The sequence below is a fragment of the Silene latifolia genome, chromosome 2, assembly GCF_048544455.1.
Source record: "Silene latifolia isolate original U9 population chromosome 2, ASM4854445v1, whole genome shotgun sequence".
Classification (NCBI taxonomy): domain Eukaryota; kingdom Viridiplantae; phylum Streptophyta; class Magnoliopsida; order Caryophyllales; family Caryophyllaceae; genus Silene; species Silene latifolia.
The window spans coordinates 182,373,836-182,401,298 of NC_133527.1; the positions used below are offsets into that span (position 1 = coordinate 182,373,836).

At 40.1% G+C, this 27,463-nt stretch overlaps 2 protein-coding genes and 1 non-coding gene across 3 annotated transcripts; 1 reads left to right on the top strand and 2 right to left on the bottom strand.

Annotated features, from left to right (window-relative positions):
- Positions 1-2,920: 2,920 nt before the first annotated feature.
- Positions 2,921-2,992, top strand: TRNAH-GUG (transfer RNA histidin (anticodon GUG)). Its single transcript has one exon. It is a non-coding gene; the product is annotated as a tRNA-His (tRNA).
- Positions 2,993-25,049: 22,057 nt separating this feature from the next.
- Positions 25,050-25,893, bottom strand: LOC141641746 (uncharacterized). The gene is made up of 3 exons (XM_074450394.1): positions 25,648-25,893; positions 25,333-25,437; positions 25,050-25,250 (listed from the first exon to the last, which is right to left on the bottom strand). Exons 1-3 carry the CDS (start codon positions 25,891-25,893, stop codon positions 25,050-25,052), a joined length of 552 nt encoding a protein of 183 aa, XP_074306495.1.
- A 240-nt stretch (positions 25,894-26,133) lies between these two features.
- LOC141641747 (uncharacterized) lies at positions 26,134-26,856 on the bottom strand. Its single transcript, XM_074450395.1, has one exon. The coding sequence runs from the start codon at positions 26,854-26,856 to the stop codon at positions 26,134-26,136; it is 723 nt and encodes a 240-aa protein (XP_074306496.1).
- Between the last annotated feature and the right edge of the window lie 607 nt (positions 26,857-27,463).

Below are 27,463 nucleotides of genomic sequence, written 5' to 3' on the forward strand. Positions count from 1 at the left end.
GTAGTCAAATAACCTGATGTCGATTTTCTAGAGTCGACATCGCCTGCCATGTCTGCATCACAATAACCTTTTAGCAAAGGTTTGCCTTTTCCAAAACATAAGCATCTATTGCTTGTTCTCCGGAGATATCTAAATATCAATTTCACAGCAGACCAATGTTCCTTTCCAGGATTAGATAAAGAGCAACTAATTACTCCGATGCATAAGCAATGTCGGGTCTTGTACATATCATGGCATACATTAGACTGCTAACAGCGGAAGAATAAGGGACATTCTGCATCTCGAGCCTTTCATTCTCACTATCAGGAGTTTTCTTCTTACCGAGTTTGATATGTCCGGGAAGTGGCATACTAACCGGATTGGCATTGTTAATCTTGAAATTCTCAAGAACTTTCTCAATATCTCTCTCTTGGGATAAACATAAGAGTTTCTTCTCTCGGTCACGAATAACTTTTATCCCAAGGATTTGTCTTACCGATCCCAAATCTTTCATAGCAAATGATTTGCTTAGGGCTTTCTTAAGCGATGCAATTTTAATTCAGCTTATCTTGCTCAACAATTAACATATCATCAACATATAATAATAGTATGATGAAATCACCACTTGCATACCTTTTCATGAAAACACAATGATCAGTCTGTGATTTGTTAAAACCGTGCTCGGTCATGAAAGAATCAAATTTCTTATACCACTGACCTGGTGCTGCTTTAAACCATAGAGACTTTTGTTTAGACGGCATACACGATTTTCTTGACCTGGCTCTTCGAATCCCTCGGGTTGCACCATATAAATCTCCTCGTCAAGATCTCCATGTAAGAATGCAGTTTTCACATCGAGTTGTTCAATCTCCAAATCTAGACTAGCAGCTAGACCTATTACAACTCGGATGGAAGACATCTTCATAACAGGGGAAAATATATCATCAAAATCAACAATTCGAGCTTTGTATCGAGGTTTAAGATTGCTCTCTTCATTCTTGAGCTTGAACACCCATTTACATCTCAACGCTCGTTTTCCTTTAGGCAAATCCACTAGATCATAAGAAGAAGATATGGACAACAAAGTGGAGATCTTGACGAGGAGATATGAACAACAAAGTGGTTGGAGTTTAATAATCACTACTACAAATCCAGGCAACTACAACGCCCCTTTAACAACGCTTATTCACGAAAATCACCATAAGACGTTGTAGAATGGATGGCGCGAATTTTATTAAACTTAATTACAACGGTTATGTGTTGATAACCGTTGTTATAGGTTTTAACAACGGGTCAAACTTGCACAACCGTTGTTAATATAAAAACTAATAACAACAGTTTACTCTGTAATACATTATAACCGTTGTTAATAATTTGGCGCAAAATTAGTGAAAAGTAATTACAACGGTTATATTAGAACCCGTTGTTAATACTTTTTAACAACGGTTTTCTAAGGACCCGTTATTAATATATTCTCTAATGACAACAGGTTTATGTGTAAAAACCGTTGTCAATACTTTCCATAATATAAACCACACAAACACAGATCAGCTACAGCCACAAACACAAACCTAACACAAACACAAACATACACAAACACAAACACAAACACAAACACAAACACAAACACAAACACAAACACAAACACAAACACAAACACACACTTTCTCATCGTCTCTTTCTCTCTTTCTCATCGTCGCTTTATCATCTCCGTCACTGTTGTTGTCATCGTCTCTTACTTTCTCTAATTATCAGGTATCACTTTATATGCATGGTTTTAAGTTTTGTCATCCCAGTCATTATTTTCTTTCTCTAATTATTTCATTTGCATGTGTTTTTATCGATCATTATTGTTCTCTCTCTAAGTATTATTCGCTTAATTAGTTTTGTCACTGTTGTTTTTCTGCGTTTATTAGCTTGTAAAACAAATTAAATTAAATAAAACAAAGAAGAAGATGATGGAGAGGAATGCATAATAAACTTAATTAATTAATATATAAATACATAAAGAAACGAATTACATTGCTAAAAATGCAATTCTTAGATATGCATAGAGAGTCTTATTCTCTTCTATGATATCCATCCTCTCCTTCTTTGCTATTTGGAGGTTTCGTTCCGCAGTTGCTATATCGTCATATAGCTGCAACATCTGCTGCTCTGCCAAGCCATTGTTTTTGGCGTCCTTGAGTGCGGTCCGAGCGTCCTCAAGGTAGCTCCTGAACCTGCCCTCGATGTCCAGCAACCGACGGATGAAACTCTTGTTGTACTCTGTCATAATGCATGTATTACGGATGGTATCATTCATTGTTGAAGGAAGTTTGGAGTTTGTTTTAAAGATCTAGGGTTTGGAGCAGTTTAGGACGTGGAGATAGTGAGATAATGGAATGGTTATTCAGATAATGCATGAATTTATACTTAGTAATGTGTCGTTTGAGTTGTTTTTTAATTAATATATGTTTAGGAAGTTGTGTCATCGATCATATCTGCTTCAAATCTTATAACCCTTTTCATTCCATATATTGTCCTTTCATATGCAGGGATTTGACAGTAATAATGCATACATCGGAATTATAAGGGGCAGTAATAATGCATGCATCTAGTAATATATAATCTAATTTTTTTTTAAAAAAATCAACAACGGTTTTAAAAAAAAAAACCGTTGTCTTTAGTTATAACAACGGTTTTTTCTACTGTAACCGTTGTTATAACTTTCCCACCAAAATTTAGTCACACTTTCCACAACGGTTTTTTCTACTTTAAACCGTTGTTAATAGTTTTCACAACGGGTTACTTAGAAAAACCAACCGTTGTTAAAACTTTTAACAACGGACGCTTTAACATCGTCCGTTTTTTTATATAACTTATAGCCTGTATCTGTAGTAGTGAATCTGTAAAAGCAGTTCAGTATAATAGAAAACGCCGAGAAGATATGAACAGCAAAGTGGCTGTAGTTTAGTGGTAAGAATTCCACGTTGTGGCCGTGGAGACCTGGGCTCGAATCCCAGCAGCCACAATTTCTATTTTTTTTAGTTATGTTAACCCAGAGCAAAGGCCCAGAGCAAAGGTTCATATCGAACTTGAAACATTTGGACCCTACGAGTACGGTCTGTCACTACCAATATATATCGAACTTGAAACATTTGGACCCGAGTACGGTCTGTCACTACCAATATATATCAAAGTTGATTTTTTCGTTTTAGCGTCAAATAAATTTGGGTAAAATTGTAATATCACAAGGAGTATCTTTTAGATTTAACAAATATGACGATTTCAACTACTATGTTAATACAAGTATACTTATTTAGTTATTTGATGCAAACTGTGGATTGATTTTAACAGTTGTTGATTGATTTTTTCAATACCCAACATTAATTGGGATTCATCATAAGAAGGGAATTTTGGATTGATTTAGTGTGTACTTGCAGATTAGGAGCATGTTCTTCGTTAAGTTGTTCATCATCATCATCATCATTCATTGTTATACATCTGAATGACTGAATATCACTTAATATAATTTTGCGTCTAATTTTTGGCAGTAGCGATCAAATCACCATGGAAATTTTATCAACATCTTACAAATTTCAATAAAAGTGGCAAAGATCTTGTATCAATCTTATTTGAATTATTGTGAAAACAAATTTATAAATTGAAGTTCTTAAAATACCCTTTATTGTTTATCATTTAAAACTTTAAATATTGGTAGAGGGAAATGAAAATTTATGTATAATTTACCATGGCGCCTTCGGTGGCGCTCAAAATGAGTACTACCTGGTGGCGCTATCTTATTTTCCATGAAAGAAATTATGAAATTAACCCGAAATCAAGCAAAAGTTAAGAACCTACTTAGCTGAAACGTAAGCATAAGTCTTTTTTTTTTTTTTTTTGAAGGAAGTAAGCATAAGTCTTTATTATGAAGTACGGAGTATGTGTTAACAACCAATAATTTGGTTAGTTTACGAAACACTATTTTTTCTTCATCTAGTATGCTTCAAAATTTGTGTATAAACTAGAACTATTACAATTAATAATGCTAAAATGATGGAGGAGGAGGGCAAAGACCAGTGCAAGCACAAAATCCGTCAATACAACGACCAAAACATCTACGCGCAGGGTTACAATGAGAACCTCCCCAACCTATACAACTAACTGGGCCTTGGCATGCTTGCTTGTCTTCATTAGTAACTAATGAGTTTGATTCCGCCATGATTAATGATAATGACAAGCCTGTAAAAAGAATCATATTCAGGGTCAGGATTTGAAGTTAGAGAGCGAAAATTTTCAACAAGGCAAACGAATAGTGACCTAAGAAAAACTCGATAAAGATTTGGAAATTTAACTAAAAATTTGGCTTTTGAAATTTTCAGCAGGAGCGAGTGCCCTGTGCCCTTGCTAGTCCGCCCTCGCTCCACTATCGGTTTATTTGGTTGTATCTTTTATGAGACTAATTCTAAGGAAACTCCTTCTTTTTTAATAAAATGCTTTGTAATTCCTAATTCTAATAGGGTGAAAATTCGAAAAGTTTTAGCTTAATGGTTGAGATAATGTGTGGGTGACAGATCGTGGGTGTGAGACTCCCGTATATTTTTTTGGTCTTATATCTCATCCTTAACAAAGATGTAACTTTTTGTAGATGCTCTTTGAAACCAATAATGATATAAATAAACCGCTAAAACAAGAAGAAAGATTAAAAAAAAAAAAAAAACACTAACTTGATATAAGTAAAAGAGCAAGTAGGATGGACTTCAAATGACTTAGAGCCTCCATTTCCTGTTACAATTTTTTTGTTTGTTTGTAATTTGTTACTTTTGATGAGGAAAATTGTTTTCGTTGTATGATTTACCAATTTGCAAGCTATATATAGGGGGTGTTTGGTAAACGGCGGATTGGGAAATTTTCAGCATATTCAAGGCTTTTAGCATGTTTGACTCACCAATCTACTATTTTGAGTGTTTGGTAAATGGCATATTGAAAGAGTAGATTGGAGCTCAATCTTTGTTTTCCAATATCTTTGCTCTACCCAAAGATATTCACATTAGTAGATTGTGAAATATGAATCCGTCAACAATCTACACATAGATACAACAATCTATTAAACAAAATCTGCTAATTACCAAACACTTCTACTAAATCTGCTAATTGAAATATACTAGTCAAACCTGTTAATCCAATCTATCATTTATAATCTGCTTGACCAATCTGCTTCTGCTAATATCAATCTGCTGATTACCAAACAGGACCATAATGTCATGCATTTGTTTAATCTGTCAATTGAAGCATGGGTTTATCCAAAGTACTTCGTATGAGTTTGTGTATTGATCACTTACCTAATTTGAGTAGAATAGTAAAATTATATCTAACCAAATATTGCTAATCACCTACCCAATTTGATTATCTCTACGATCAATAAAATTATATCAAATAACCATATATGGTTATTTATTTTTTTTTTTTTTTTTTTTTTGATGACGAGGGGTTGAATCCTCCCAGGTCCATGCATTCCCTCACCACAACATGGACTATGGTTATTTAATTATTTTCTACAGAAATTAAGCGATTTAGTTGATGCATTGTTGTTATTTTTACGGTGTATTTATGGTTTTCTAAGGGGATATTTCAATTCATTTTTGGTCAAAATTTATTTTTTATATAATATAAAATTGAACATATAAAATATAATTTAAATTTTAAATATATAATGCTTCTATATACCCTTTACAAAATTCCCGTTCTCATTTCTCATCCTCTCAACTCTTCTTAATTATTTCCTCCTCTTTTCCTCCCCCATCTTTCTTCAACCCTGAGGATATCTGTACCATTTGGCGTCCCAATGTGTGTGTCACTCCAATCACATACTAACATATCAACAAATTAATATAATTATTGCAGGATCCCACTCCCTTATGCAGGGGTGTCTAATTCCCTGGGCGACCACAGGCGGTGGAACCGGACCTCCAATTTTGACGACCGCATTTATAAGTTTTACTAATAAAATTTTATACAAATCTCGATGTGTACTACACTTATACATTCACAAGTTGAATAGCAGTGGGCACATACTAACATAACGCACGAACTTACAACATAATTATGTTAATCGATGATATGAAAATAATTGCTAATTCATTCATAATTAGATTAATGTTGTACACAATATTTAATTCATCAACGATAACTAATACGGAGTAAGGGAATTATAATTTCCCTCAAATGGCTAAAGCTAAATTTAATCGATGCGGTGAAACCCGAAACAGAAACTCAAATTGCCCTAATTCTTAATTGAATACGGAGTACTTTGGAACGAAGAATAACAATTCGAATCAACTTTGTATTATTAACTAAAGTAGACAGGTAAGAAACTGGAATCAGATGATTAACAATATGAGTTCTATTTTACTAACAACTGGGAATTCGTAGCCCAAATATATAAACAATGAAACCATAAAATTAAGAGGTGTAGATACAATATTCATATTCATATCAAATTAACATAAACAAGTAGTACTTGTAACAATCAAATAAATCGCGAGACGAAAATATAATACAAAAGAAAAGAATGAGCGCGTAAGCCCTAAATTAGAAAGATAGTTCTAGAACATCCGCCAACAGTGTGCACAACCACAAGCCAACGGTGTGTAGGTCGGGGACGATGGTGTGTAACTTGGAGAAGCCGGTGTGTAAGTCGGGGACGACGGTGTGTAAGTTGGAGAAGCCGGTGTGTAAGTAGGGGATGACGGTGTGTAGGTAGGGGATGATGGAGTGTAGGTAGGGGATGACGGTGTGTAGGTAGGGGATGATGGAGTGTAGGTAGGGGATGACGGTGTGTAAGTGGGAGATGACGGTGTATAAGTTGGAGAAGACGGGGTGTAAATTGGGGAAGACGGTGTATAAATTGGGGAAGACGGTGTGTAAGTAGGCGAATCCGGGGAGTATTCAGAAGAAGGAGACTCCGTGGCGTAATCGGACCAGTTGAGAGTAGAAGACGGAGAATATGGCGGCGTCTTCGAATCGTTATAAGACGGAGATGATGCCGACGACGAGTTGTATAAAGACATGCTTGATGATTGGAATTTAATTCTGTATTGATTGAACAAAGTTTTTTTGAATTTGTGAGATGCTGAGTTTGTTCAAGAGTTTTAGGAGTGGATCACATACGGGAATGGGAGAGAGGAGGAGAGGTCTGTATATATAGTCACCGCTTCACGCGCTTTCTGCTTTCTCTCTTTAGATTGGGCCCCACGCTATCCACTCATTGTATTTGGCCACCTAATCCTAATCTAGCTAGTTTTGCTATAGACGGAAATATCCTTCTATAACTAAAGACGGATAAAATAACTTAAAAGTTGTGATATTTTTGGCCTAGCAACTCACTTGTTACTTGTCCTATTAAGAATATGGTATTATATTGGATCCGTCTTTAATTATAGACGGATATATGCGTTGTGATCCTAATCATATGTCGGTTTCTTCGGTACTTCAGTTCTTCTTACCCAACTAGGAAACAATTCAAGAGCACATCCTCTTATTATAGGAAGAGTAGGTCTTATTTAAGACGAGTGATTTTCGTATGACGTAATAAGACGAGTTTTGATATTGTTTTACAGCTAAATGTGATCACTTTTGGGGAAAAAATCGTTATCAATAAGTTGTTATACTAGTTGGATTATTGCAGTAACATTTAACCATAAAATGATCACAAGTTTTATTATTTCGCAGAAAAAATGGCTCGTTTGAGACAAAATATCGCGTTAAAGAAACTTATGTTAAACCGTTTTATAATTCTTATTCAAAAATCAAGGGAGAATTTACCTTTGTAACCCTCTTAAAATTACTTCAACCAACCACCATTTTTTTTAATATGGGCATCAAACCGTTTCATAAGAGACTTACTCATTATATTACGGAGTATTAAAAATGATATTTTTATCTTTTTATGGTTTTGTATAACTTTTTTTTGTTGTTATTTGTAAATGAAAGTGACTCTTTATTTTTGTACTATCGAACATATTAAACTAATCTTTAGCTATTCATGTATGTAACCCGTGATACCGGTTTTACAACACATCTATGATGAGATCGTCTTCCAACCGACTTATACATTATTTTATAAGAGGACTTGTTTGCAGTGGCGAAGTCAAGATTTGAAGTCAGCGGGGTGAAAAATTTTAGAGGGTCAAAAGGGTAATAGTGAATTTGAAAAATTCGAAACTTTTAACTCAAAAATTTTCGATAATCAGCAGGGGCGAGCTTCTCTGCACTCCCACTTCCCCTGCCCCTCCACCACCGCTTGTTTGTAAAATCATTTAATATGGTATCAGGTATCATCCTCTATAGTATATACTGAGACATACCATAAGAGTATAAAACTAATAAGTTGATTCAAGATCTCGCTATATAACATAGTCCACAAGATCTCGCTAAATAAGGACTGTCACGTTAAACAAGTGATCAGGGTAAGCACATCTTTGAAAATACGACCATTCCTCTCGTACTAGATTTCGTAGATTGCACATACTAGGAGCCTAGGTACCTTTGTACCAGGCTCTTCCTCGGTTTAAGCCAATTTAGCTCCATTCTTTGATTCTTTCCTTAGCCATTGCAAGACGGATTTCATATACGCTTACATTGACAGGTGCAAAAGCGAAAGCATGACGAATTGTAGAAATACTGTTAATTAATTGCAGAAGAAAAATAAAATACTGGCACATCCACCAAGTAAATTGTTTTGTTACTGCAACAACATATTTTTTGGTAACAAAGAAGAAATTACTCTATTAACCGAGAGATGTTGAACAAAAGACCATAAAAAGCTCATATAGTTTGTTTCTGGAGCTCAAATTCTACTTGTTCTAGCAAGCTAGTAACATTCTTAACAGCAAAATAATTAGCCAACTGCCTTAAGGCTCCGAAATAATATTCTCAAGTTAAATTAAAGTCTACTTCTAGTAATATTACCGGATATTGTTTTGGTAAAAATTTACCGACTATTGATTTAATTTAGTGAGTGATAGTGATTAATCTATGGCCGATTAATATTGGATTATGACGAATTTAAGGAATAAATATGCAACAAAGTAAAGAAGGAAAAGATGAACAAAAAGAATGACACGGAAGATTTTTGGTGACGCGGAAAACCCGGTATGGGAACAACCGCGGGGGGAGTCGGAATCCCGCCAATTTTGCACTATAATCGATGTAAAATGCCCAAATAAGGAAATATAAATACAACGTTGCTAGAGAAATATTGCTTAATTATTTGTGGGATTTGGAGAAGTGTTGCCTCAGATCAATGTTGAATGCCTTGAGTGTTGATCTCTCGTCCTTATATAGTTGCTGGAGTCAGACCTAGGGTTTTTGAGCTGCTTCTGCTTCTGTTGCTAAATTCCTGGTCAATTTCCTAAAGAATAGGGGTTGGTTAGTTGACTTGGTTGTTAATTCCTTTTGCACGTGTGCTTTTTAATGGGCCAAAGTGTGCTTGTTTTATTCTTGATTCCATGGTCCACACTTTGCCACTTCACCAATTCTTTCTCTCCTTCATCCCCCAATCATCGTATGCCACGTTGCCAAGCTTTTCGCCACTTTTCTTACCAATGACACGCTGCCACGTCACGAGTGATAAATGGTATTTTTTATCCATAACAATTGCCCCAAATTTCCGTCTCAAATATTTTCAGGCGGGAATTTCTGTTTGCGATGCGGAGAACTGACGGAGCTTTATCAGTTACCTTAGCCTTGATAACTTCCCTATTTGATCCAACTGCCACAATAACTCTCCCACTCTCCCACTAACTCTTCCTCTCTCTCCTTTATATCCCCTCGGTGTTCCCCTACCTCTCTACCTTCTCACTTCTCCATCATTATCAATCACTTTCATCTTTCTCTCTCATAAACCCTTCTTCTTTCTGCCGGCTGCATTTCCACAGGTACTTCGTCTCCTACTTGTTTTCTTTTCATTTCTTTGCACATCATGTCACAAAAATCTGCTTCTTCGACCTCGGCCTCGGATCCAGTGATGCCACCTGATCTCTTCCCTTCCGGCGGTGTACTTTCCGCCAAGCACTCCTGTGACTCCGATTTTACTCCGGAGGATCTTGCTCAAATCAAGGAAACATTTGGTTTCTCCGATGATGTGGTATTTCATATTCCAACCCCGGGCCAAAAAGCCGACTTTGTGAGGGCGGGGTGGATATGTCTATATGAAGATGCTTTCCGTCTGGGTCTGAGGTTTCCTTTTCCTCCTCTGATTCAAGAGTTTCTGAACTTGAATCACTTGGCTCTTTGCCAAGTAGCTCCATATACTTGGCGAACTTTGCTTGCGATTAATGCTAGGAATAGCCGTTTCGGTTATGGGATCGGTCTCCCGGACCTTGCACACTTGTTTTCGGTCAGGTCCCTCAGTCGGGGTCAAGTGACCATTCGGGTTCGAGACGGGGAAAAGAATTGCATTATCTTCCCCGTGAAGCAGGATGATAGCAAGTGGTTTTCCCGCTTTATTTTCGTGAAAATTGACACTCTTCCTGCTCCTACTGACTACATTGTCAGTGTCTGGCGGTCAACAGACGGTATTTGCATGCCCTTATTCCTGTGTATTTTTCTTTGATGCTTATATTTCCTTACTTGGTTTTTTGTGCAGATTTGTGCCACTTGCCTTCGTCCTCCGACAAAACTGCGTCTCTTTCCAAGTTATTTAGTCCACCTCCTGAGAATAGGACCTTCCCCAATCTGGTTCAGGATTCTGCTTCTGTGGTGAAGAAAACAGCAGCTGAGGAAAAAGAACATCGAGAATCAATGTCGACTGGTGTGTTGCTCTTCTTCTTTTTTGACTATGTTCTGTTTCTGGATAGTTGATATATCTGGTTCTGACTTGATCTTTGCTGCTTCCAGGCTCTGCAAAATCTAGAATTTCGCTGGACGATGTCTTGGCTCAGAAAGAAAAGGAGTGGGTCGCAATTGCCCCCAAGCCTGCTGAGAAGAGAAAATCCACCCCTGCCCCTGGTTCTGGGCCTCGTCCTAAGAGAAGATCTGCTGTTGTGGGCCGGGCTAAGGAGCAGTCTCCTATTGAAGCTACTCCTCTAGCTGTGAGGCCTCCATTGCCCGGGCACAGGCAGTCTGCTTCTGGGGATCCTCCGGTTCCCAAACCTGTGCCTGCTTCTAGCCCAACCATGTCTGCTTCTACTTCAATCCCAAAGATCCGGAGCCGTCCACGCTTCGGAGTCGCTCTCCCTCCAAACCCACTCCTGTTGCTGGGGTTATTGTTCTTACACTTCCGGATGATTTTGGAAGGGCTAAGTCTGCGAGTAATCTAGACTTGATGAACCAGATGTTACTTCCTGCTCCTAGGTCTGCGTTGGACAGCAGGGCCTTGCATGATTTGGTGGATGGTGCAGCGGAGCACTCTTTTGAGGTAAACGGATTCTGATTGCTCCAATATATACCATTTTTTTTTACACTTTGCTTTGGTGTGACAGTTCTTCCAAATGGCTCTGTATCTGCGGGAGAAGGTACCTCGTCTGAAAGCAGAGAATGCTAACTTCCAGAAGCAGACGAAAGAAGCCAATGAGGGCAGGCTTAAAATTCAGGCTGGTTTGGAGAAGTCCAAGAGTCTCATTTGTTGGAGGAGGCCGCTCGAAGCGAAGTTGCGAAACGACCTTTTCTTCTTGAAGGGCGGATTTCAGTCTTTGAAAAGAATGTCAGCGATCTTTGAGAAACGCGCCTTAGAAGCTGAGAGACGTGCCTCTGAGGCTGAGAAGCGTGCTTCTGATGCGGAGGCTCGTGTTTCTCAGATCCAGGAAGAGAAGGCTTCTGATGTGCAGGAGTTGAAAGAGACTTTGGCGAATGCTTTGTCCTATGCTGCTCTGGAGACGAAGATCAAGTGTATAAAGGCATTCCAGAATGGTGAGCATTCGGCTTGGGACTTAGGAGCTGAAGAGGAGAAGCTTGCTGCTGCTTTCTGTAGATACCCATATCCGTCGATATTGGAATTTATAGAGAACCCGACAAACACCCGATGATGATAGGACACATGTATTCGTTAGTTGTCATTGTCATTATTTGGAGTTCGTTTTACGAGGTAGAATGGGCGTCGTCGATGAAGTATTTTATTAATTTAAATGATATTTAAATTAATGTTTTTAAGTGAGTTCATTTTATTAATTTAAATGATATTTAAATTAAAGTTTGTTTTTTAAAGTAATTTCAATTTAATTTATCTTATTTTGAATTTATTTTTTCCAAGTTTATTTTATTGAAAATAAAATAAATAATTGATTTGAAAAATCATTTTATGAGTTTTTTTGATTTGAAAAGTCATTTATTTTAAGGGATTATTTGATTTGAAAAATCGATTTGAAAAACGAAGAAAACTCGTTTTGAACACTTGTTATTGAGCTCGATTTTAGCTCGATTTTTAAGCCCGTTTCCTTTGCGAATTGGCACGAATCTCGAGTACACTAACCCACCTATACCAATACCCATCAACCCATGTTCGAACCCCCATACCATGGCCCAAATTCTCGTTCAAAACCAACCCCAAGCAGCCCGCACCCAAACCGCAAACAGCCCCTGTTTTGCGAGCCAATTCCCGAGCCCAAACCCGCTTCAAACACTACCAAGACCCGTACCCATTAACCCTAACCCATACCCTAGTATCCTACCCATATTATCCTAGCTTAATCACCAAGAAATCCCCCAAAACGAACCCTAGAAACCCCTCCCAAAGCTGCTGGACAGCAGCTATTCCCATTGAGCCCGATTTGCCTCCCCTCCCTTTTAACCTATTTTAACTCCCTATAAATACCACCCCTTCATCATACATTCATTCCTCTAAGTTCTCCATACATCCAACCATCACATAGAAGCTTAAAACCTCAGAAACAAACCCTAAACATCCTCCAAAAACCCTAAACAAAACCGACACACAAACTGAAACTGTTTGTGTGTCTCCTTCGAAAACCCTTTCGTTCCTCCATCAAATCACCATAAAAATTCGAGTTTCTTGTTCCTAATTAACCATATAACATCCATATACACATTAGATAAAGAATTACGAGCCAAATTGCCCTTGAGAGTACACGAAATCCCTCGAAAAACAGAGTGAAATAACACTCTGTTTTCGCGGTTTTTCCTTGTCTGTCCAGTTCTGTTTGTGCTCGTTTTTCGTGCCCAATAATCCAAAACGAGCAGGGGTTGCTTTAAGATCCTTGTTCTCCTCTCTTTCTAGTTTCCAAAACATCTTTCGAATCGAATTTTCGTCGTGAAACGAGGGAGATATCACTGTTTTAAAATCGCTGTCCAGAAACTTTCCAAAACGCGCGTGTGCTTTGTTCTTCGTCGACGACGGCCTCTCGAGATAAAATCTACCATCGATTACGACCCAAGACGGTGTCAACGATACATGTAGGTTGAGGGTGCATCAAATCCCCTTCTCTTCTCTTTTTATTTCGTTTTTTTATGCCTTTTTTTATTTTCTTTTTTTGTTTGTCTTTTCGCTTGTTTATCGATTGTTTTAAATTAACGATGAAACTAGTTAGTCCGAGTATGAGTTAAAGTACCACCATGAACACCCGCGTTGACTTGAGATGGGAAAAGAAACCGCTCCTTCTGTCGGTCGTACACCCCCGTCTCATTTACATATCCTCGTGTTCAAGGTAGGGCATAAATAAAACGATTGTCTAACTTCGCTCTTCGCTTTTGACCCCCTTGTTGTTTCGGCCAATTCGATATACCCTAGGACCCGTTGTATGTTAGTTTAACTTCTGATTGTTAACCTATGACGTAATTAGATGACTTTAAATCAATTCAATAATCTAATTAGACACTTTAGGTGGCTTCGACATAGCTTTAAAAATCAATCGACGATTTCTGTAAATAATTGAATGCATCTCCTTCTTTCACCTAATTTCTCGCTAGTATAAGAGTGCGTGATTAGCACCTTCTTATTGACACTCGATGAGTTAAATTAATTAGCGAATTTGACCTAATTAGACCCTTTAGGCCGTGTAGAATGCACCCTCATGCGACAATCAATCATCATCGTCTTTTTTACTCGTTTTCTAACTTGTCTCGCAATCATTCGATCTAATCAATGAATCTAACTTAGGAACTAGATTAACCTTATCTTGGCCGTTGGTTAGGGCCGTGTGGTTGCCGTTTTACGTACCTTTTCGTTTTGTTTTATGCCGTTTGTTTTCTCGTTGTTTCATTGTTTGTAATTTATTGTTGGTTTATCGAGTTGTAATATTTCAAGTTTGTTTTCTTTTATCGAGTCAAATGATTTCTAAAAACCTTAGTCTTGTTTGATTAGACGGTTGTTCCCAATGCTTGTAGAGGCGTAGTAAACCGCGTGTTGTCTAAAGCAACATGGCCCGGTTTATGCTAATGCATGCTTTGGTGCGTAGCCCTATGTCTAATTCGATGAGATTAGCGCAGCACGCAATACGAGGATGACCCAAGGACCGTGGGTCATGTGAGCCGTGGGACACCCTCATGTGCACGGTTTTCAAGGCCCAATGGCCGTGTGTTTTGTGTCGTGTTTTGAGTTGTATGTAGCAATTGTATTTAGATCGAGTTGTATCTTTAATTTGTTGTTGTGTCGGCATGAAATGCCTGGGTTGTAATAGGTAGATCCCAACGGCTCCCCTATTCCCCCTTAAGCCTTGTTTGCTTTATTTGTATGTTGTTAGATCAATCAACCCACATGCTAAATTACAACTTTGACAAAGTTAGTATAGTTGCATCTAAATCAACATAGAAACTTCACATATTAGGGCTTAAAACAACGTTTGCATTTCATACATCGCAGTAGCTATGACCTTGTTTGAAATCCGACACTTGACTTAGTAGAGGCCGTTATCGACGGGCGGGGTTGGGTGTCCTTATGGGCTTCCCAACACGTACCCTCACCCCTTACTCAAGATCTATGGTTTGTGGATCCGTCTAAATACCATTGGATTACGAGAGTCATTCAAATCGAGTGATATAGGGTACAAGTCTTGATCTTTAATCACTCGTAGTCGATTGGCTTTATGCTTTTCGATGAAAGGTGTAAAGTTGACTTGAACGGTTCCAAGTTCCCAAAAACTTGGTGGCGACTCTAATATGTCTTAATTCGATTCGAAAGAACCTCGAGTCGATTATGCCGGTGTGGATCCCTCGGACGCAGTTCCGAGGGCCTTGTCCACGATTTGGCGACTACTGGGACAAGAGGACTAGTTACACTTTGTGTTTCTAGGGTCTTTTCCTCCGAGGTGAAACTTGAAAAGAAAGTGTTGGAAAGTAAAACATTACTCATAGTGCTACGATTCATGCATAAACCCTTAAGGACTTGCCGGGCCGTCCCAGCGTTTCTTCGTGATGCGTGGGGGCGACGTCCCACTATGCCGGAAGTCGCACTTTGCTCGCTTCCACTTCGCCTCGCGTGGTTCTTGGGAATGGGGACGATCTTCTAGGTACTTTACCTTAAGACACCTCGCTTTATAAGACCGCAAAAGGATGGAGGGCATAGACCTTCTTGTAGAAGACTTGCCGAGACTTAGAGGTGTCTAAGAGCATACATCCTTATAACATGAGAATGACAATGTGCAACATGTTTTCCCGAGTCCTTTTTTCGAAAATTCCAAGTCCTTTTCAAAACCGAACTTTTGAACAACTTACTTTCAAACCTAGCATGATTTTCAAAACGCGGAATGCTGCCCAAATAGGACTAGAATTTCGGCCCAAAACAAGCTTTTATAGCCGGCATGCTGCCCATTTCAAATCTCTTTTTTCAAATCAATCATTCGTTTTCCAAAATCAATCCCAAATGTTTCTCGAACCTCAACCAAGCATGAAATGCGTCGAGTCGTGTCCGGGTCCTGGCCGTGTTAGGCTAGACGTTTTTTTCATTCCAAGAGTCTAGAACACGACCTTGTTGGGTCACCCAAGCTCACCTCTTGGGCTTCGAGTCATGTTGGTCGACCTTTTGGTCTAGGATAGTCCACAAAAAAAAAAACGTCCAAGCTAGGCCCTTTAGGACGTTTTCACTCGAACCCATGGGCTATGTTAGCCCAATCACGGGTTTAGTCACACCAAGTCCAGTTTAGAATCGAGTTATGACAAGTGAGTCATGTCGTTTTGTCCAGTCTAAAATGAACCGATGTCCAAATCAAACCGTGAGTTGAACCTTTGGTTAGTCAATCTCAAGTCGAGTCTGTGTTTGAGTCAAGTTGGGGTCGTGTCCTTAAGTGTGCAGGGGCTCTTACTTTAAATATTGACTCAGTACGGGGTTTTCTTGTAGAAAGGCCGCCCAAAACCCGACGTCAAGCAATGGAAGATGCTGTTAACAAGCTTACTGAGGCCGTGAACCTCATGATGACCCGAATGGAAGCAATCGAATCCAAGCTGGTTGAAGATTCCTCTTCATCTACTCCACCTCTGACTGATTTGGAGAAACGGTTCAAGTTCATCGAGGACCGCTTGAAGCTCTCCCAGGGGAAGAACATCCACTATGAGAACGCTAGGGCCTATGCCCCAGTTCAGGATAAGTTGCCCACAAACATGGTACTCACTGATATCCCAAAGTTTAAGGGCACAGAAGATCCAGTCCACCATGTTAAGGCCTATAAGGGGTACTTAGCATCGAAGGGAGTACCGCCGACATGCTCTCTGAAATTTTCGCTCAATCTCTGGATGAACACCCGAAGGCGTGGTTCTACAATCTGGACCTTAAGAACTTCCCCACTTTCGAAGATATTACGGTGGAATTCTGCAAGCACTATGCTGACAATGTCGAGATTCAAACCAATATAAGAACATTGGAGGTGATGACACAGAAAGAAAAAGAAGGCTTTACTGAATTCCTTGCAAGATGGCGCGCTGAAAGCGTGAAACTAGCTAAGAAGCCTGACGAAGTTGAAATGGTAGATAAGTTCGTGAAGAATTTACGACCTGTTTACCGTAATGCTCTGAAATACCAGAATTTTGGTTCTTTCAAAGAATTGATAAGGATCGGGATAAAGGTAGAGGACGATGTCCGAATTGCTGAAGCTGAAAAGCCGAAAGGGTACCAAGGGGCGTCATCGTCTAAGGGCAAGGCCCCAGCAACGACCCATTTAGATGAAGGCATCAATCTCTTAGAAGGGCAATCGAAGAAGTCGCAGCGCCAAACACCAAGGGCATTCACCGATATCGGATGCACTTATACATATGCTCTCCAAAGGCTCATAGCCCAAGGAAAGCTGAAGCCTATTGGTCCAACTCCGGACCCTCCCGCTAATCAACAAGGTAAATGGTATAAACCAAATGCCTACTGTGCCTTTCATCAAGGGAAAGGCCATGATACTGAAAGGTGCTATCGACTGAAGCACGAAATTCAAGACATGATTGAGAACGGAACACTCCCGATCCCAACTGTTAAACCCAATAACATCACCAATCCATTTGGCGATCACACTAACTTTGTTTCTGTCGAAGACAATGTCGATTATTCCCATCTTATCCGCCCATGTCACTGGAAAGGAGTGTTTATCGGGAACATATTTGTGGATTGCTTTGAATTCTTGCCAAACCCGGAGAATGAAATTCAAGACGGGAGTCTTGCTCTAGAATGTACTCCTCTCGTTAACGAAGTTAATAAAAGACAATTTGATTCACCAACCTTCATCACTGGCGTAGATCCTCAGAGGACTACCTCGGGATGGAGGCAGACCATCAAAGGGATCAAGGACAAGAGCCGAGCATCTAAGCGGACAGCTGAACAAGAGAAAGCTCAAGACCAGATTTGAAAATTATGAGTCGGGATCTGTTTTCTTTTCTTAGTCGAGTCGAGTCTAGGACTTTCTTTTCTTGAAGTTTGAGTCGTTTGTTCCGCGATGTCCTAGGGTGTGTCCTAGGAATCGTTTCTTCGAGTCTGTTAAGCATTTCTCATTCCAATAAAAAAGTTGCAGTTTCGTTTCCAAATATCCTTTGTTTTCAATCCTCAATCATTCTGAAGCATGATTAAACGCACAACACACTCAAAGGAATCCCTGGGATAGAAATATGTCATGTTTCAAAATGTAAGGTACACTAGGATCCTGTGTTTGATTCCTTTACCTATTCCATGTCTGGTGGTAGAAAACCTCCATCTGAACCAATGTTTGTGACAAGCTTTTAGATGATTCTATGACAAACCCGGACTAGCTCCTTGTTTCCCCTATCGATGACGGAAGGCAAGCCTTTTCCCCATAAAATCATCCCATCTCGAAGAGAGAAGATATCAACCCGTTCTAACAAGGAATTGTTAGTTCGTACCCAAATTAGTTGGCGAAGCCCATTTTTCAAGGTGTATCCATTTTTGACTAAGAGAATGAATCGAAGATCATTTTCAAAGAGAGAAAAAAAAAGAAAAAGAATGAAAAATGAAAAAAAAATGAAAAAAAAGAAAAATGAAAAAAAAAGTGATGAAAGAAAAAGAAAAAGAAAAAAAAAAAGATGTTGAAGTTATTGCGGAATGCTTTTTGGTTGAATGTCGAAGTTACGGAAGCCAGAATTCAAGTCAAGTACCCATAGTTGAAGTTCAATGGGCGAAGCCCAAAAGCTTAAGTAGTAACCTTTTTACCCTCTAAGTCCTTCCCGAGAGAGACGATTCTGAGGGGATAGTCGGGAATTTTGAGAATCATTCCGCTTGTGTTGTTATACCTAGCCTTTAGGGTCCAGACATGGAAATTTGAACCCACATCATTTTCCAACCCATTTGCACTCGTGGTTCATCAAACCCGAGACACCCATTCCAACCACATCAGCAGCCATAGCCCTTGGCCTTAGCACCACAAAACAAACCTTCAGAATGATGGTTAACCATTCCAACTTGTTATTACCAAGCTCCACATCCCAAAAGATCCAAGCCTTTTACACCTAACCCCAGACACGGGATTTAACGGTACCTTACAGGCTAGAATGGGATACGACATGATACCTTAGGTGAAACCTTCGAGTGTGTACACACAATCAAAATGCCATGTTTATGCACCATGATCGAACTACGTCGGATTTGATTTCGCTCCACGCGAATACGTAGGCAGTCCTTCAGAATAAGGGATTCAATCCATCCATCATCCAAGTTGTCATCTTGTCGGTTTCTTACGGGTCTTAACCAAGTCCAAATGAAGCCACCTTTGTTTGAATCGGTCTTAGCACTCGATGTAGGCTAGGATAAGGATATAGGTTCAGATGAGTAATGTCAAGTCTCGGAATGAGCTTTATCTAATGGTTTAGGCAAAGATGTTGAGTCACATAGATGTGGGTTTGTGTTGGGAACAAAAAATATGAAAAACCCGCTGAAAAGAAAGAAGGCGTGGAAGAAAAATAGTAAAAGCCCGCTGAAAAGAAAGAAGGCGGTGGCAAGAAATGATGAATACTCGCTGAAAAGAAAGGAGGCGAGGAGAAGAGTGACAGAATGTTCCCCTCAAAAGTCATGTGTGATGTCTAAGTGTTCTCATAAAATTAGTCCGTGTTTAGTGTCTGGGCGAAGCCAACGTTGTTGCTCCGTGAGTTTAATCCACCATGTCAATGCCAAGTGATCTTGATTCTCATGTGCCCTCGGGAGCACGCCCATGCCATACGATATCTCCGTCCCAAGTTCGACGACCTTGTGATTCTCATTGGCCATCTTTTGGCGCCAGAACGGCCAATTTACATTTCTACCCCCAACAAGTCAATAATTGAATTAAAACCCGTGCACACTTGCGGTTTTATTTTCCTTTTTTGTTTTACGGTAGCGGGCTACGCCCACGTTGTTTACGAGTCATACGGAGTGTCTGAGTCGTATTTCATGCTCACCCATCAAGGTTCGATTTCAATTTCAATTTCAAAATTTCAAAATTCCAAAAACTTTTTTGCAAATTGTGGATAGATGATCCAAGTAGTAGAATCTTTCCGGGTCGATGATCCAATCCTTCAAAATTCAAAAAAACCTCAAATTCAATTTTTTGGGTCGATGGCCCAACATACCAAAAATTTTCAAATTCAAAAATTCGGGTCGATGACCCAATCATTCAAAATTTTCAAATTCAAAAATTCGGGTCGATGACCCAAGCTTTCAAAAACTTCAAATTCAATTTTCGGTCGATGACCCAAAGATTTCAAATGATCCAATTTCAAGATCGATGATCCAAATGTGCCTATGTGATGATTATTGCAAGTGCGTTTTTGTGTTTCAAATGTAGCAGGATATGCTTCAACTCGGGGCTCTAAAGTCTTCGACTTTAGAGCCATTCAGAATCGGGGGCTCGAAGCCGTTGGCTTGAGAGACCATTATCAAGATGAAAGGGATGACATCCACCCAGAATTCAATTCAATACAAGAGTATGAAATGGAAGAATTCCGCAGCTGAAAGAAAATGATGAAAGTGGCGGCAAACTCCTCGAAAAGTCCCGTCCCATTTTGGCACCTGCCAGCAGATGATAAATTTTGGGCAAGTGTCAGCAGATTATGAATTTTGGACAAATGCCAGCAGATGATAAACTTTGGGCATGTGTCAGCAGTAGCCGAACTACGACGCGGGTTTGATTCCGTCAGAAACGGATACGTAGGCGCCTAAGGATAAGGCTCAACCCACCATTTATACAATTTATGGGTCGATGACCAACGATGATATTTCGACGTAACAGAAGCAAGAGTCAACCCCAACGAAGTTTCAGGTATGATCTCTTCTTATGGCTGGCGAGCTTATATACGCAAGTCTAATGGACTATAAACGACCCGAAGAATCCTCAGGTCGAGAGGGACCTGGGGTATACTTTGACTTTCGCCTTGTCCAAGCCTCAGTCAAAGTGGGGGCTCTGTAGATACCCATATCCGTCGATATTGGAATTTATAGAGAACCCGACAAACACCCGATGATGATAGGACACATGTATTCGTTAGTTGTCATTGTCATTATTTGGAGTTCGTTTTACGAGGTAGAATGGGCGTCGTCGATGAAGTATTTTATTAATTTAAATGATATTTAAATTAATGTTTTTAAGTGAGTTCATTTTATTAATTTAAATGATATTTAAATTAAAGTTTGTTTTTTAAAGTAATTTCAATTTAATTTATCTTATTTTGAATTTATTTTTTCCAAGTTTATTTTATTGAAAATAAAATAAATAATTGATTTGAAAAATCATTTTATGAGTTTTTTTGATTTGAAAAGTCATTTATTTTAAGGGATTATTTGATTTGAAAAATCGATTTGAAAAACGAAGAAAACTCGTTTTGAACACTTGTTATTGAGCTCGATTTTAGCTCGATTTTTAAGCCCGTTTCCTTTGCGAATTGGCACGAATCTCGAGTACACTAACCCACCTATACCAATACCCATCAACCCATGTTCGAACCCCCATACCATGGCCCAAATTCTCGTTCAAAACCAACCCCAAGCAGCCCGCACCCAAACCGCAAACAGCCCCTGTTTTGCGAGCCAATTCCCGAGCCCAAACCCGCTTCAAACACTACCAAGACCCGTACCCATTAACCCTAACCCATACCCTAGTATCCTACCCATATTATCCTAGCTTAATCACCAAGAAATCCCCCAAAACGAACCCTAGAAACCCCTCCCAAAGCTGCTGGACAGCAGCTATTCCCATTGAGCCCGATTTGCCTCCCCTCCCTTTTAACCTATTTTAACTCCCTATAAATACCACCCCTTCATCATACATTCATTCCTCTAAGTTCTCCATACATCCAACCATCACATAGAAGCTTAAAACCTCAGAAACAAACCCTAAACATCCTCCAAAAACCCTAAACAAAACCGACACACAAACTGAAACTGTTTGTGTGTCTCCTTCGAAAACCCTTTCGTTCCTCCATCAAATCACCATAAAAATTCGAGTTTCTTGTTCCTAATTAACCATATAACATCCATATACACATTAGATAAAGAATTACGAGCCAAATTGCCCTTGAGAGTACACGAAATCCCTCGAAAAACAGAGTGAAATAACACTCTGTTTTCGCGGTTTTTCCTTGTCTGTCCAGTTCTGTTTGTGCTCGTTTTTCGTGCCCAATAATCCAAAACGAGCAGGGGTTGCTTTAAGATCCTTGTTCTCCTCTCTTTCTAGTTTCCAAAACATCTTTCGAATCGAATTTTCGTCGTGAAACGAGGGAGATATCACTGTTTTAAAATCGCTGTCCAGAAACTTTCCAAAACGCGCGTGTGCTTTGTTCTTCGTCGACGACGGCCTCTCGAGATAAAATCTACCATCGATTACGACCCAAGACGGTGTCAACGATACATGTAGGTTGAGGGTGCATCAAATCCCCTTCTCTTCTCTTTTTATTTCGTTTTTTTATGCCTTTTTTTATTTTCTTTTTTTGTTTGTCTTTTCGCTTGTTTATCGATTGTTTTAAATTAACGATGAAACTAGTTAGTCCGAGTATGAGTTAAAGTACCACCATGAACACCCGCGTTGACTTGAGATGGGAAAAGAAACCGCTCCTTCTGTCGGTCGTACACCCCCGTCTCATTTACATATCCTCGTGTTCAAGGTAGGGCATAAATAAAACGATTGTCTAACTTCGCTCTTCGCTTTTGACCCCCTTGTTGTTTCGGCCAATTCGATATACCCTAGGACCCGTTGTATGTTAGTTTAACTTCTGATTGTTAACCTATGACGTAATTAGATGACTTTAAATCAATTCAATAATCTAATTAGACACTTTAGGTGGCTTCGACATAGCTTTAAAAATCAATCGACGATTTCTGTAAATAATTGAATGCATCTCCTTCTTTCACCTAATTTCTCGCTAGTATAAGAGTGCGTGATTAGCACCTTCTTATTGACACTCGATGAGTTAAATTAATTAGCGAATTTGACCTAATTAGACCCTTTAGGCCGTGTAGAATGCACCCTCATGCGACAATCAATCATCATCGTCTTTTTTACTCGTTTTCTAACTTGTCTCGCAATCATTCGATCTAATCAATGAATCTAACTTAGGAACTAGATTAACCTTATCTTGGCCGTTGGTTAGGGCCGTGTGGTTGCCGTTTTCTGTACCTTTCTCGTTTTGTTTTATGCCGTTTGTTTTCTCGTTGTTTCATTGTTTGTAATTTATTGTTGGTTTATCGAGTTGTAATATTTCAAGTTTGTTTTCTTTTATCGAGTCAAATGATTTCTAAAAACCTTAGTCTTGTTTGATTAGACGGTTGTTCCCAATGCTTGTAGAGGCGTAGTAAACCGCGTGTTGTCTAAAGCAACATGGCCCGGTTTATGCTAATGCATGCTTTGGTGCGTAGCCCTATGTCTAATTCGATGAGATTAAGCGCGAGCACGCAATACGAGGATGACCCAAGGACCGTGGGTCATGTGAGCCGTGGGACACCCTCATGTGCACGGTTTTCAAGGCCCAATGGCCGTGTGTTTTGTGTCGTGTTTTGAGTTGTATGTAGCAATTGTATTTAGATCGAGTTGTATCTTTAATTTGTTGTTGTGTCGGCATGAAATGCCTGGGTTGTAATAGGTAGATCCCAACGGCTCCCCCATTCCCCCTTAAGCCTTGTTTGCTTTATTTGTATGTTGTTAGATCAATCAACCCACATGCTAAATTACAACTTTGACAAAGTTAGTATAGTTGCATCTAAATCAACATAGAAACTTCACATATTAGGGCTTAAAACAACGTTTGCATTTCATACATCGCAGTAGCTATGACCTTGTTTGAAATCCGACACTTGACTTAGTAGAGGCCGTTATCGACGGGCGGGGTTGGGTGTCCTTATGGGCTTCCCAACACGTACCCTCACCCCTTACTCAAGATCTATGGTTTGTGGATCCGTCTAAATACCATTGGATTACGAGAGTCATTCAAATCGAGTGATATAGGGTACAAGTCTTGATCTTTAATCACTCGTAGTCGATTGGCTTTATGCTTTTCGATGAAAGGTGTAAAGTTGACTTGAACGGTTCCAAGTTCCCAAAAAACTTGGTGGCGACTCTAATATGTCTTAATTCGATTCGAAAGAACCTCGAGTCGATTATGCCGGGTGTGGATCCCTCGGACGCAGTTCCCGAGGGCCTTGTCCACACTTTCCCTGATGGTCTGAACCTGGATGTGCAAGCTGGCTTAGTGGAACCTGGTGTTGCTTCCGCTGGTGATCCATATGATGAGGAAGAGGTGAATTCTCCTGCTCCTGACACTCAGGCAGCTGCTTCTGAAGCTGTGGAGCATATTGATATAGATTAGCTTTTTCTGCATCTGAAAGACTCTTATCATGTTTAGCTAGTTTCTGGCCCTGCGGGGCATAGCATTTTATTTTGAACAGTTTAATGTGTTTTGGTCTGGTTCTGATACCAGACGTACTTTGCTTTTGAAACTTAAGTATTTTCTGGTGGATATCTTTTTGTGTCGTACCGTTTCTGGTGCTTTGATTTGTGCATGCACGTCGTTTGTTTGGCCATCATTTGTTAGATTCTTTGGCTAAGGGGTCTAGTATGCCCACTCGTCTAGAGGAGCCAGGCTTGCGTGGGTGCTAATGCATCGCGGGAGGCTGGTTGTCCCGGTTGTACGTGCTTAGCCACAGACACACGCCTTCTGTAATGAATACAGACTCTGCCAGATTAGTTTGCATTTTATTCACTTGGCTTATTTGAAAAAATAAAAAGAGTTCTATACTTAAAACATTCAAAGTGGTTTTACAACTTAAAATTTGTTAGAATTAAAATACGAACAAGGCTGTTTTTAGAACCAGAAATGTTGAATTCAGGAATAACATTTAGAACCAGAAAACATTCAGAGTCAGAAGATATTTAGATCCAGAAAAATATTTAGGGATGGGAAAATATTTTAGAAATAGGAAAATATTTAGAGCCAGAAAAATATTTGGAGACATAAAATTACTTAGGGACAGAAAAATATTTAGAGCCAGGAAATATTTAAGGCAATTTCTAAACGGGCCGAGTTTGTATCCGGTAGGTGCCGAGTACCCAGTTGTTGACCATCTTGGTGACTTAAGTGAAATATTTTTTCAAGTGGGTGATATTCCAGGATCTGGGAACCATTTGCCCTTCCAAAGTCATGAGTCGGTAGGCTCCATTTCCAACTGCGCTCTCTACTTGGTATGGCCCCTCCTAGTTGTAGGCGAATTTTCCTGCTTGCTGGTTCTTGGTATTCTGGAAGACTTTCCTCATGACCAGATCTCCTACCTGCAGGGTTCTTACTTTTACATTCTTGTTATAGCTTCTAGCCACAATTTGTCGGTAGGAAGCCATCCTGATCTGGGCGCTGGTTCTGAGTTCATCTATCATGTCCAGACTGCTTGCCATTTCCACCTGATTCCGATCTTCTGTTATGCATCCATATCTGTGAGTTGGGACCCTAACTTCGGATGGAATGGTCGTCACTCGAACACACCAGGCTGAAGGGAGTTTGTCCCGTTGCAACCTTGGGTGTGGTTCTGTCAGCCCAGAGAACCAGAGGTAGCTCTTCTGCCCACTTGCCCCCAATCTCTTCCAGCTTCTTTTTCAGATTTTCAACGATAATCTTATTGCTGGATTCAGCTTGTCCGTTGGACTAGGGGTTCCTCGGAGTAGATTTCTGCAACGAGATATTCCACCTAGCACAAAAAGCTTCTGTCTTATTTCCAATGAATTGGGACCCATTATCACATATAATCTCAGATGGAATGCCAAACCTGCATATGATATTGCGTTTAATGAAAGATATCACCTGGATTTCTGTAACCTGGGAGGATAATTCTGCCTCTTTCCATTTGGAGAAGTAGTCCGTCATGGCGAGCATATAGACTTTGTTTCCTGGTGCTCTGGGTAGTGGTCCCACTATGTCCATTCCCCACTTCATGATGGGCCATGGTGAGATAACCTGGTGCAGAGGCTCTGCAAGCTGGTGGCTAACGTGGGCGTGCCTCTGACAAGCGTCACATCTTTTTGAGAATTTCATGGCATCTTTGCGCATTGTGGGCCAGAAGTATCCCTGCCTCAGTGCCTTGTTGGACAGGCTCCTGCCCCCTGCATGGTTTCCACATTCTCCACTGTGAAGAGCATGCAAAACAGCCTGAGACTCTTCTCGATCCAGGCATCTGAGGTAGGGTCCAGCGAGGGATTTCCTGAATAGAACACCATTAATTAGTATGAATCTGGATGCTCTCATTTTAAAGCTCCTTATCTCCTTTTTATCTGCTGGCAGGATATCATTCTACAGCCATTCCAGGTATGGTTTCCTCCAGTCTAAAGTATTTTCTTCACTGCTGGTGATGCACACCACTTCTGCTTCCTGCTGAGATTTTAGTGTTGCTGGCTCCAACACGTGGACAATTGGTATTGTGGAGATGGTTTCTGTTTTGAAGGTTGCCCCCAGGGTGGCTAGTGTGTCTGCTTCTGCATTATGGTCCCTGGGGATTTGCTTGATGTTGAACGTGACAAATCTGATTTTCAGCTCCTTTGCTACGTCTAGATATGCCATCATCCTGGGATCCCTGGCCTCATAGCAATCATTAACATGGTTAACTATAAGCTTAGAATCACTGCAAACCTGAAGGTGTCTGATTTTCAGATCCAGAGCCAGCTTCAGACCCAGGATCAATGCCTCATATTCTGCTTCATTGTTTGTGGCCTTGAATTCACATCGTACAGCCTGGACTATGAGATCTCCCTGGGGTGACTTGAGGACCAGTCCTACTCCTGCTCCCTTGGCATTTGAGGCTCCGTCCACATGTAGCTCCCACACTTGCTCTCCTTTATCTTCTTCCTGACTCAGAATGTCCTCCTCTGCCTGGGTCTGGAGGGCTGGGCAGAAGTCAGACACGAAGTCTGTCAGAGCCTGAGACTTTATGGCTGTATGGGGTTCAAACTTCAAGTCGTAACCGCTCAAGTGCACAGACCATTTAGCCATCCTCCCTGACAGTTCTGGCTTTCTCATGATAGTCTTGAGAGGATAATTAGTTATCATAGAAATTGTATGAGACTCGAAGTAGGGACGCAATTTATGGGATGCAGTAACTAGTGCAAGGACAAGTTTTTCTAGTGACGTGTACCTGGTCTCTGCTGGAAGCAGAGACTTATGTTGTAATATCTTGGATCTTTGTGATCCTTCCCGCTCTCGTACTAGTCTTGCATCGATCGCTTCTTCGTGGATCGACGGATACGAGAACAGTGGTTCTTGGCTCGCTCGCCGACGGGAGAGGTGGGGTGCCGAGATAACGCTTCAGCTCCTGAAATGCTTTCTCGTGAAAATCTGTCCACTCAAATCTTTGGCTTTTTCTGAGTACATCATAAAATAGCCTGCATCTGTCCGAGGATCTGGATATGAATCTGTTTAAGGCTGCCACTCTTCCAGTCAGGCGCTTTACGTCTTTCGGTTTCTGCGGTGACTCCAGCTGCAGAATTGCTTTGATTTGTTCGGTCTGGCCTCTATCCCCCCTGGGTCACCATATACCCCAGGAATTTTCCACTGGATACTCCAAAGGTACACTTCGTAGGATTGACTTCTTTTGGTATTTCCGAGGGTACCGAAAGTTTTCGCCAGT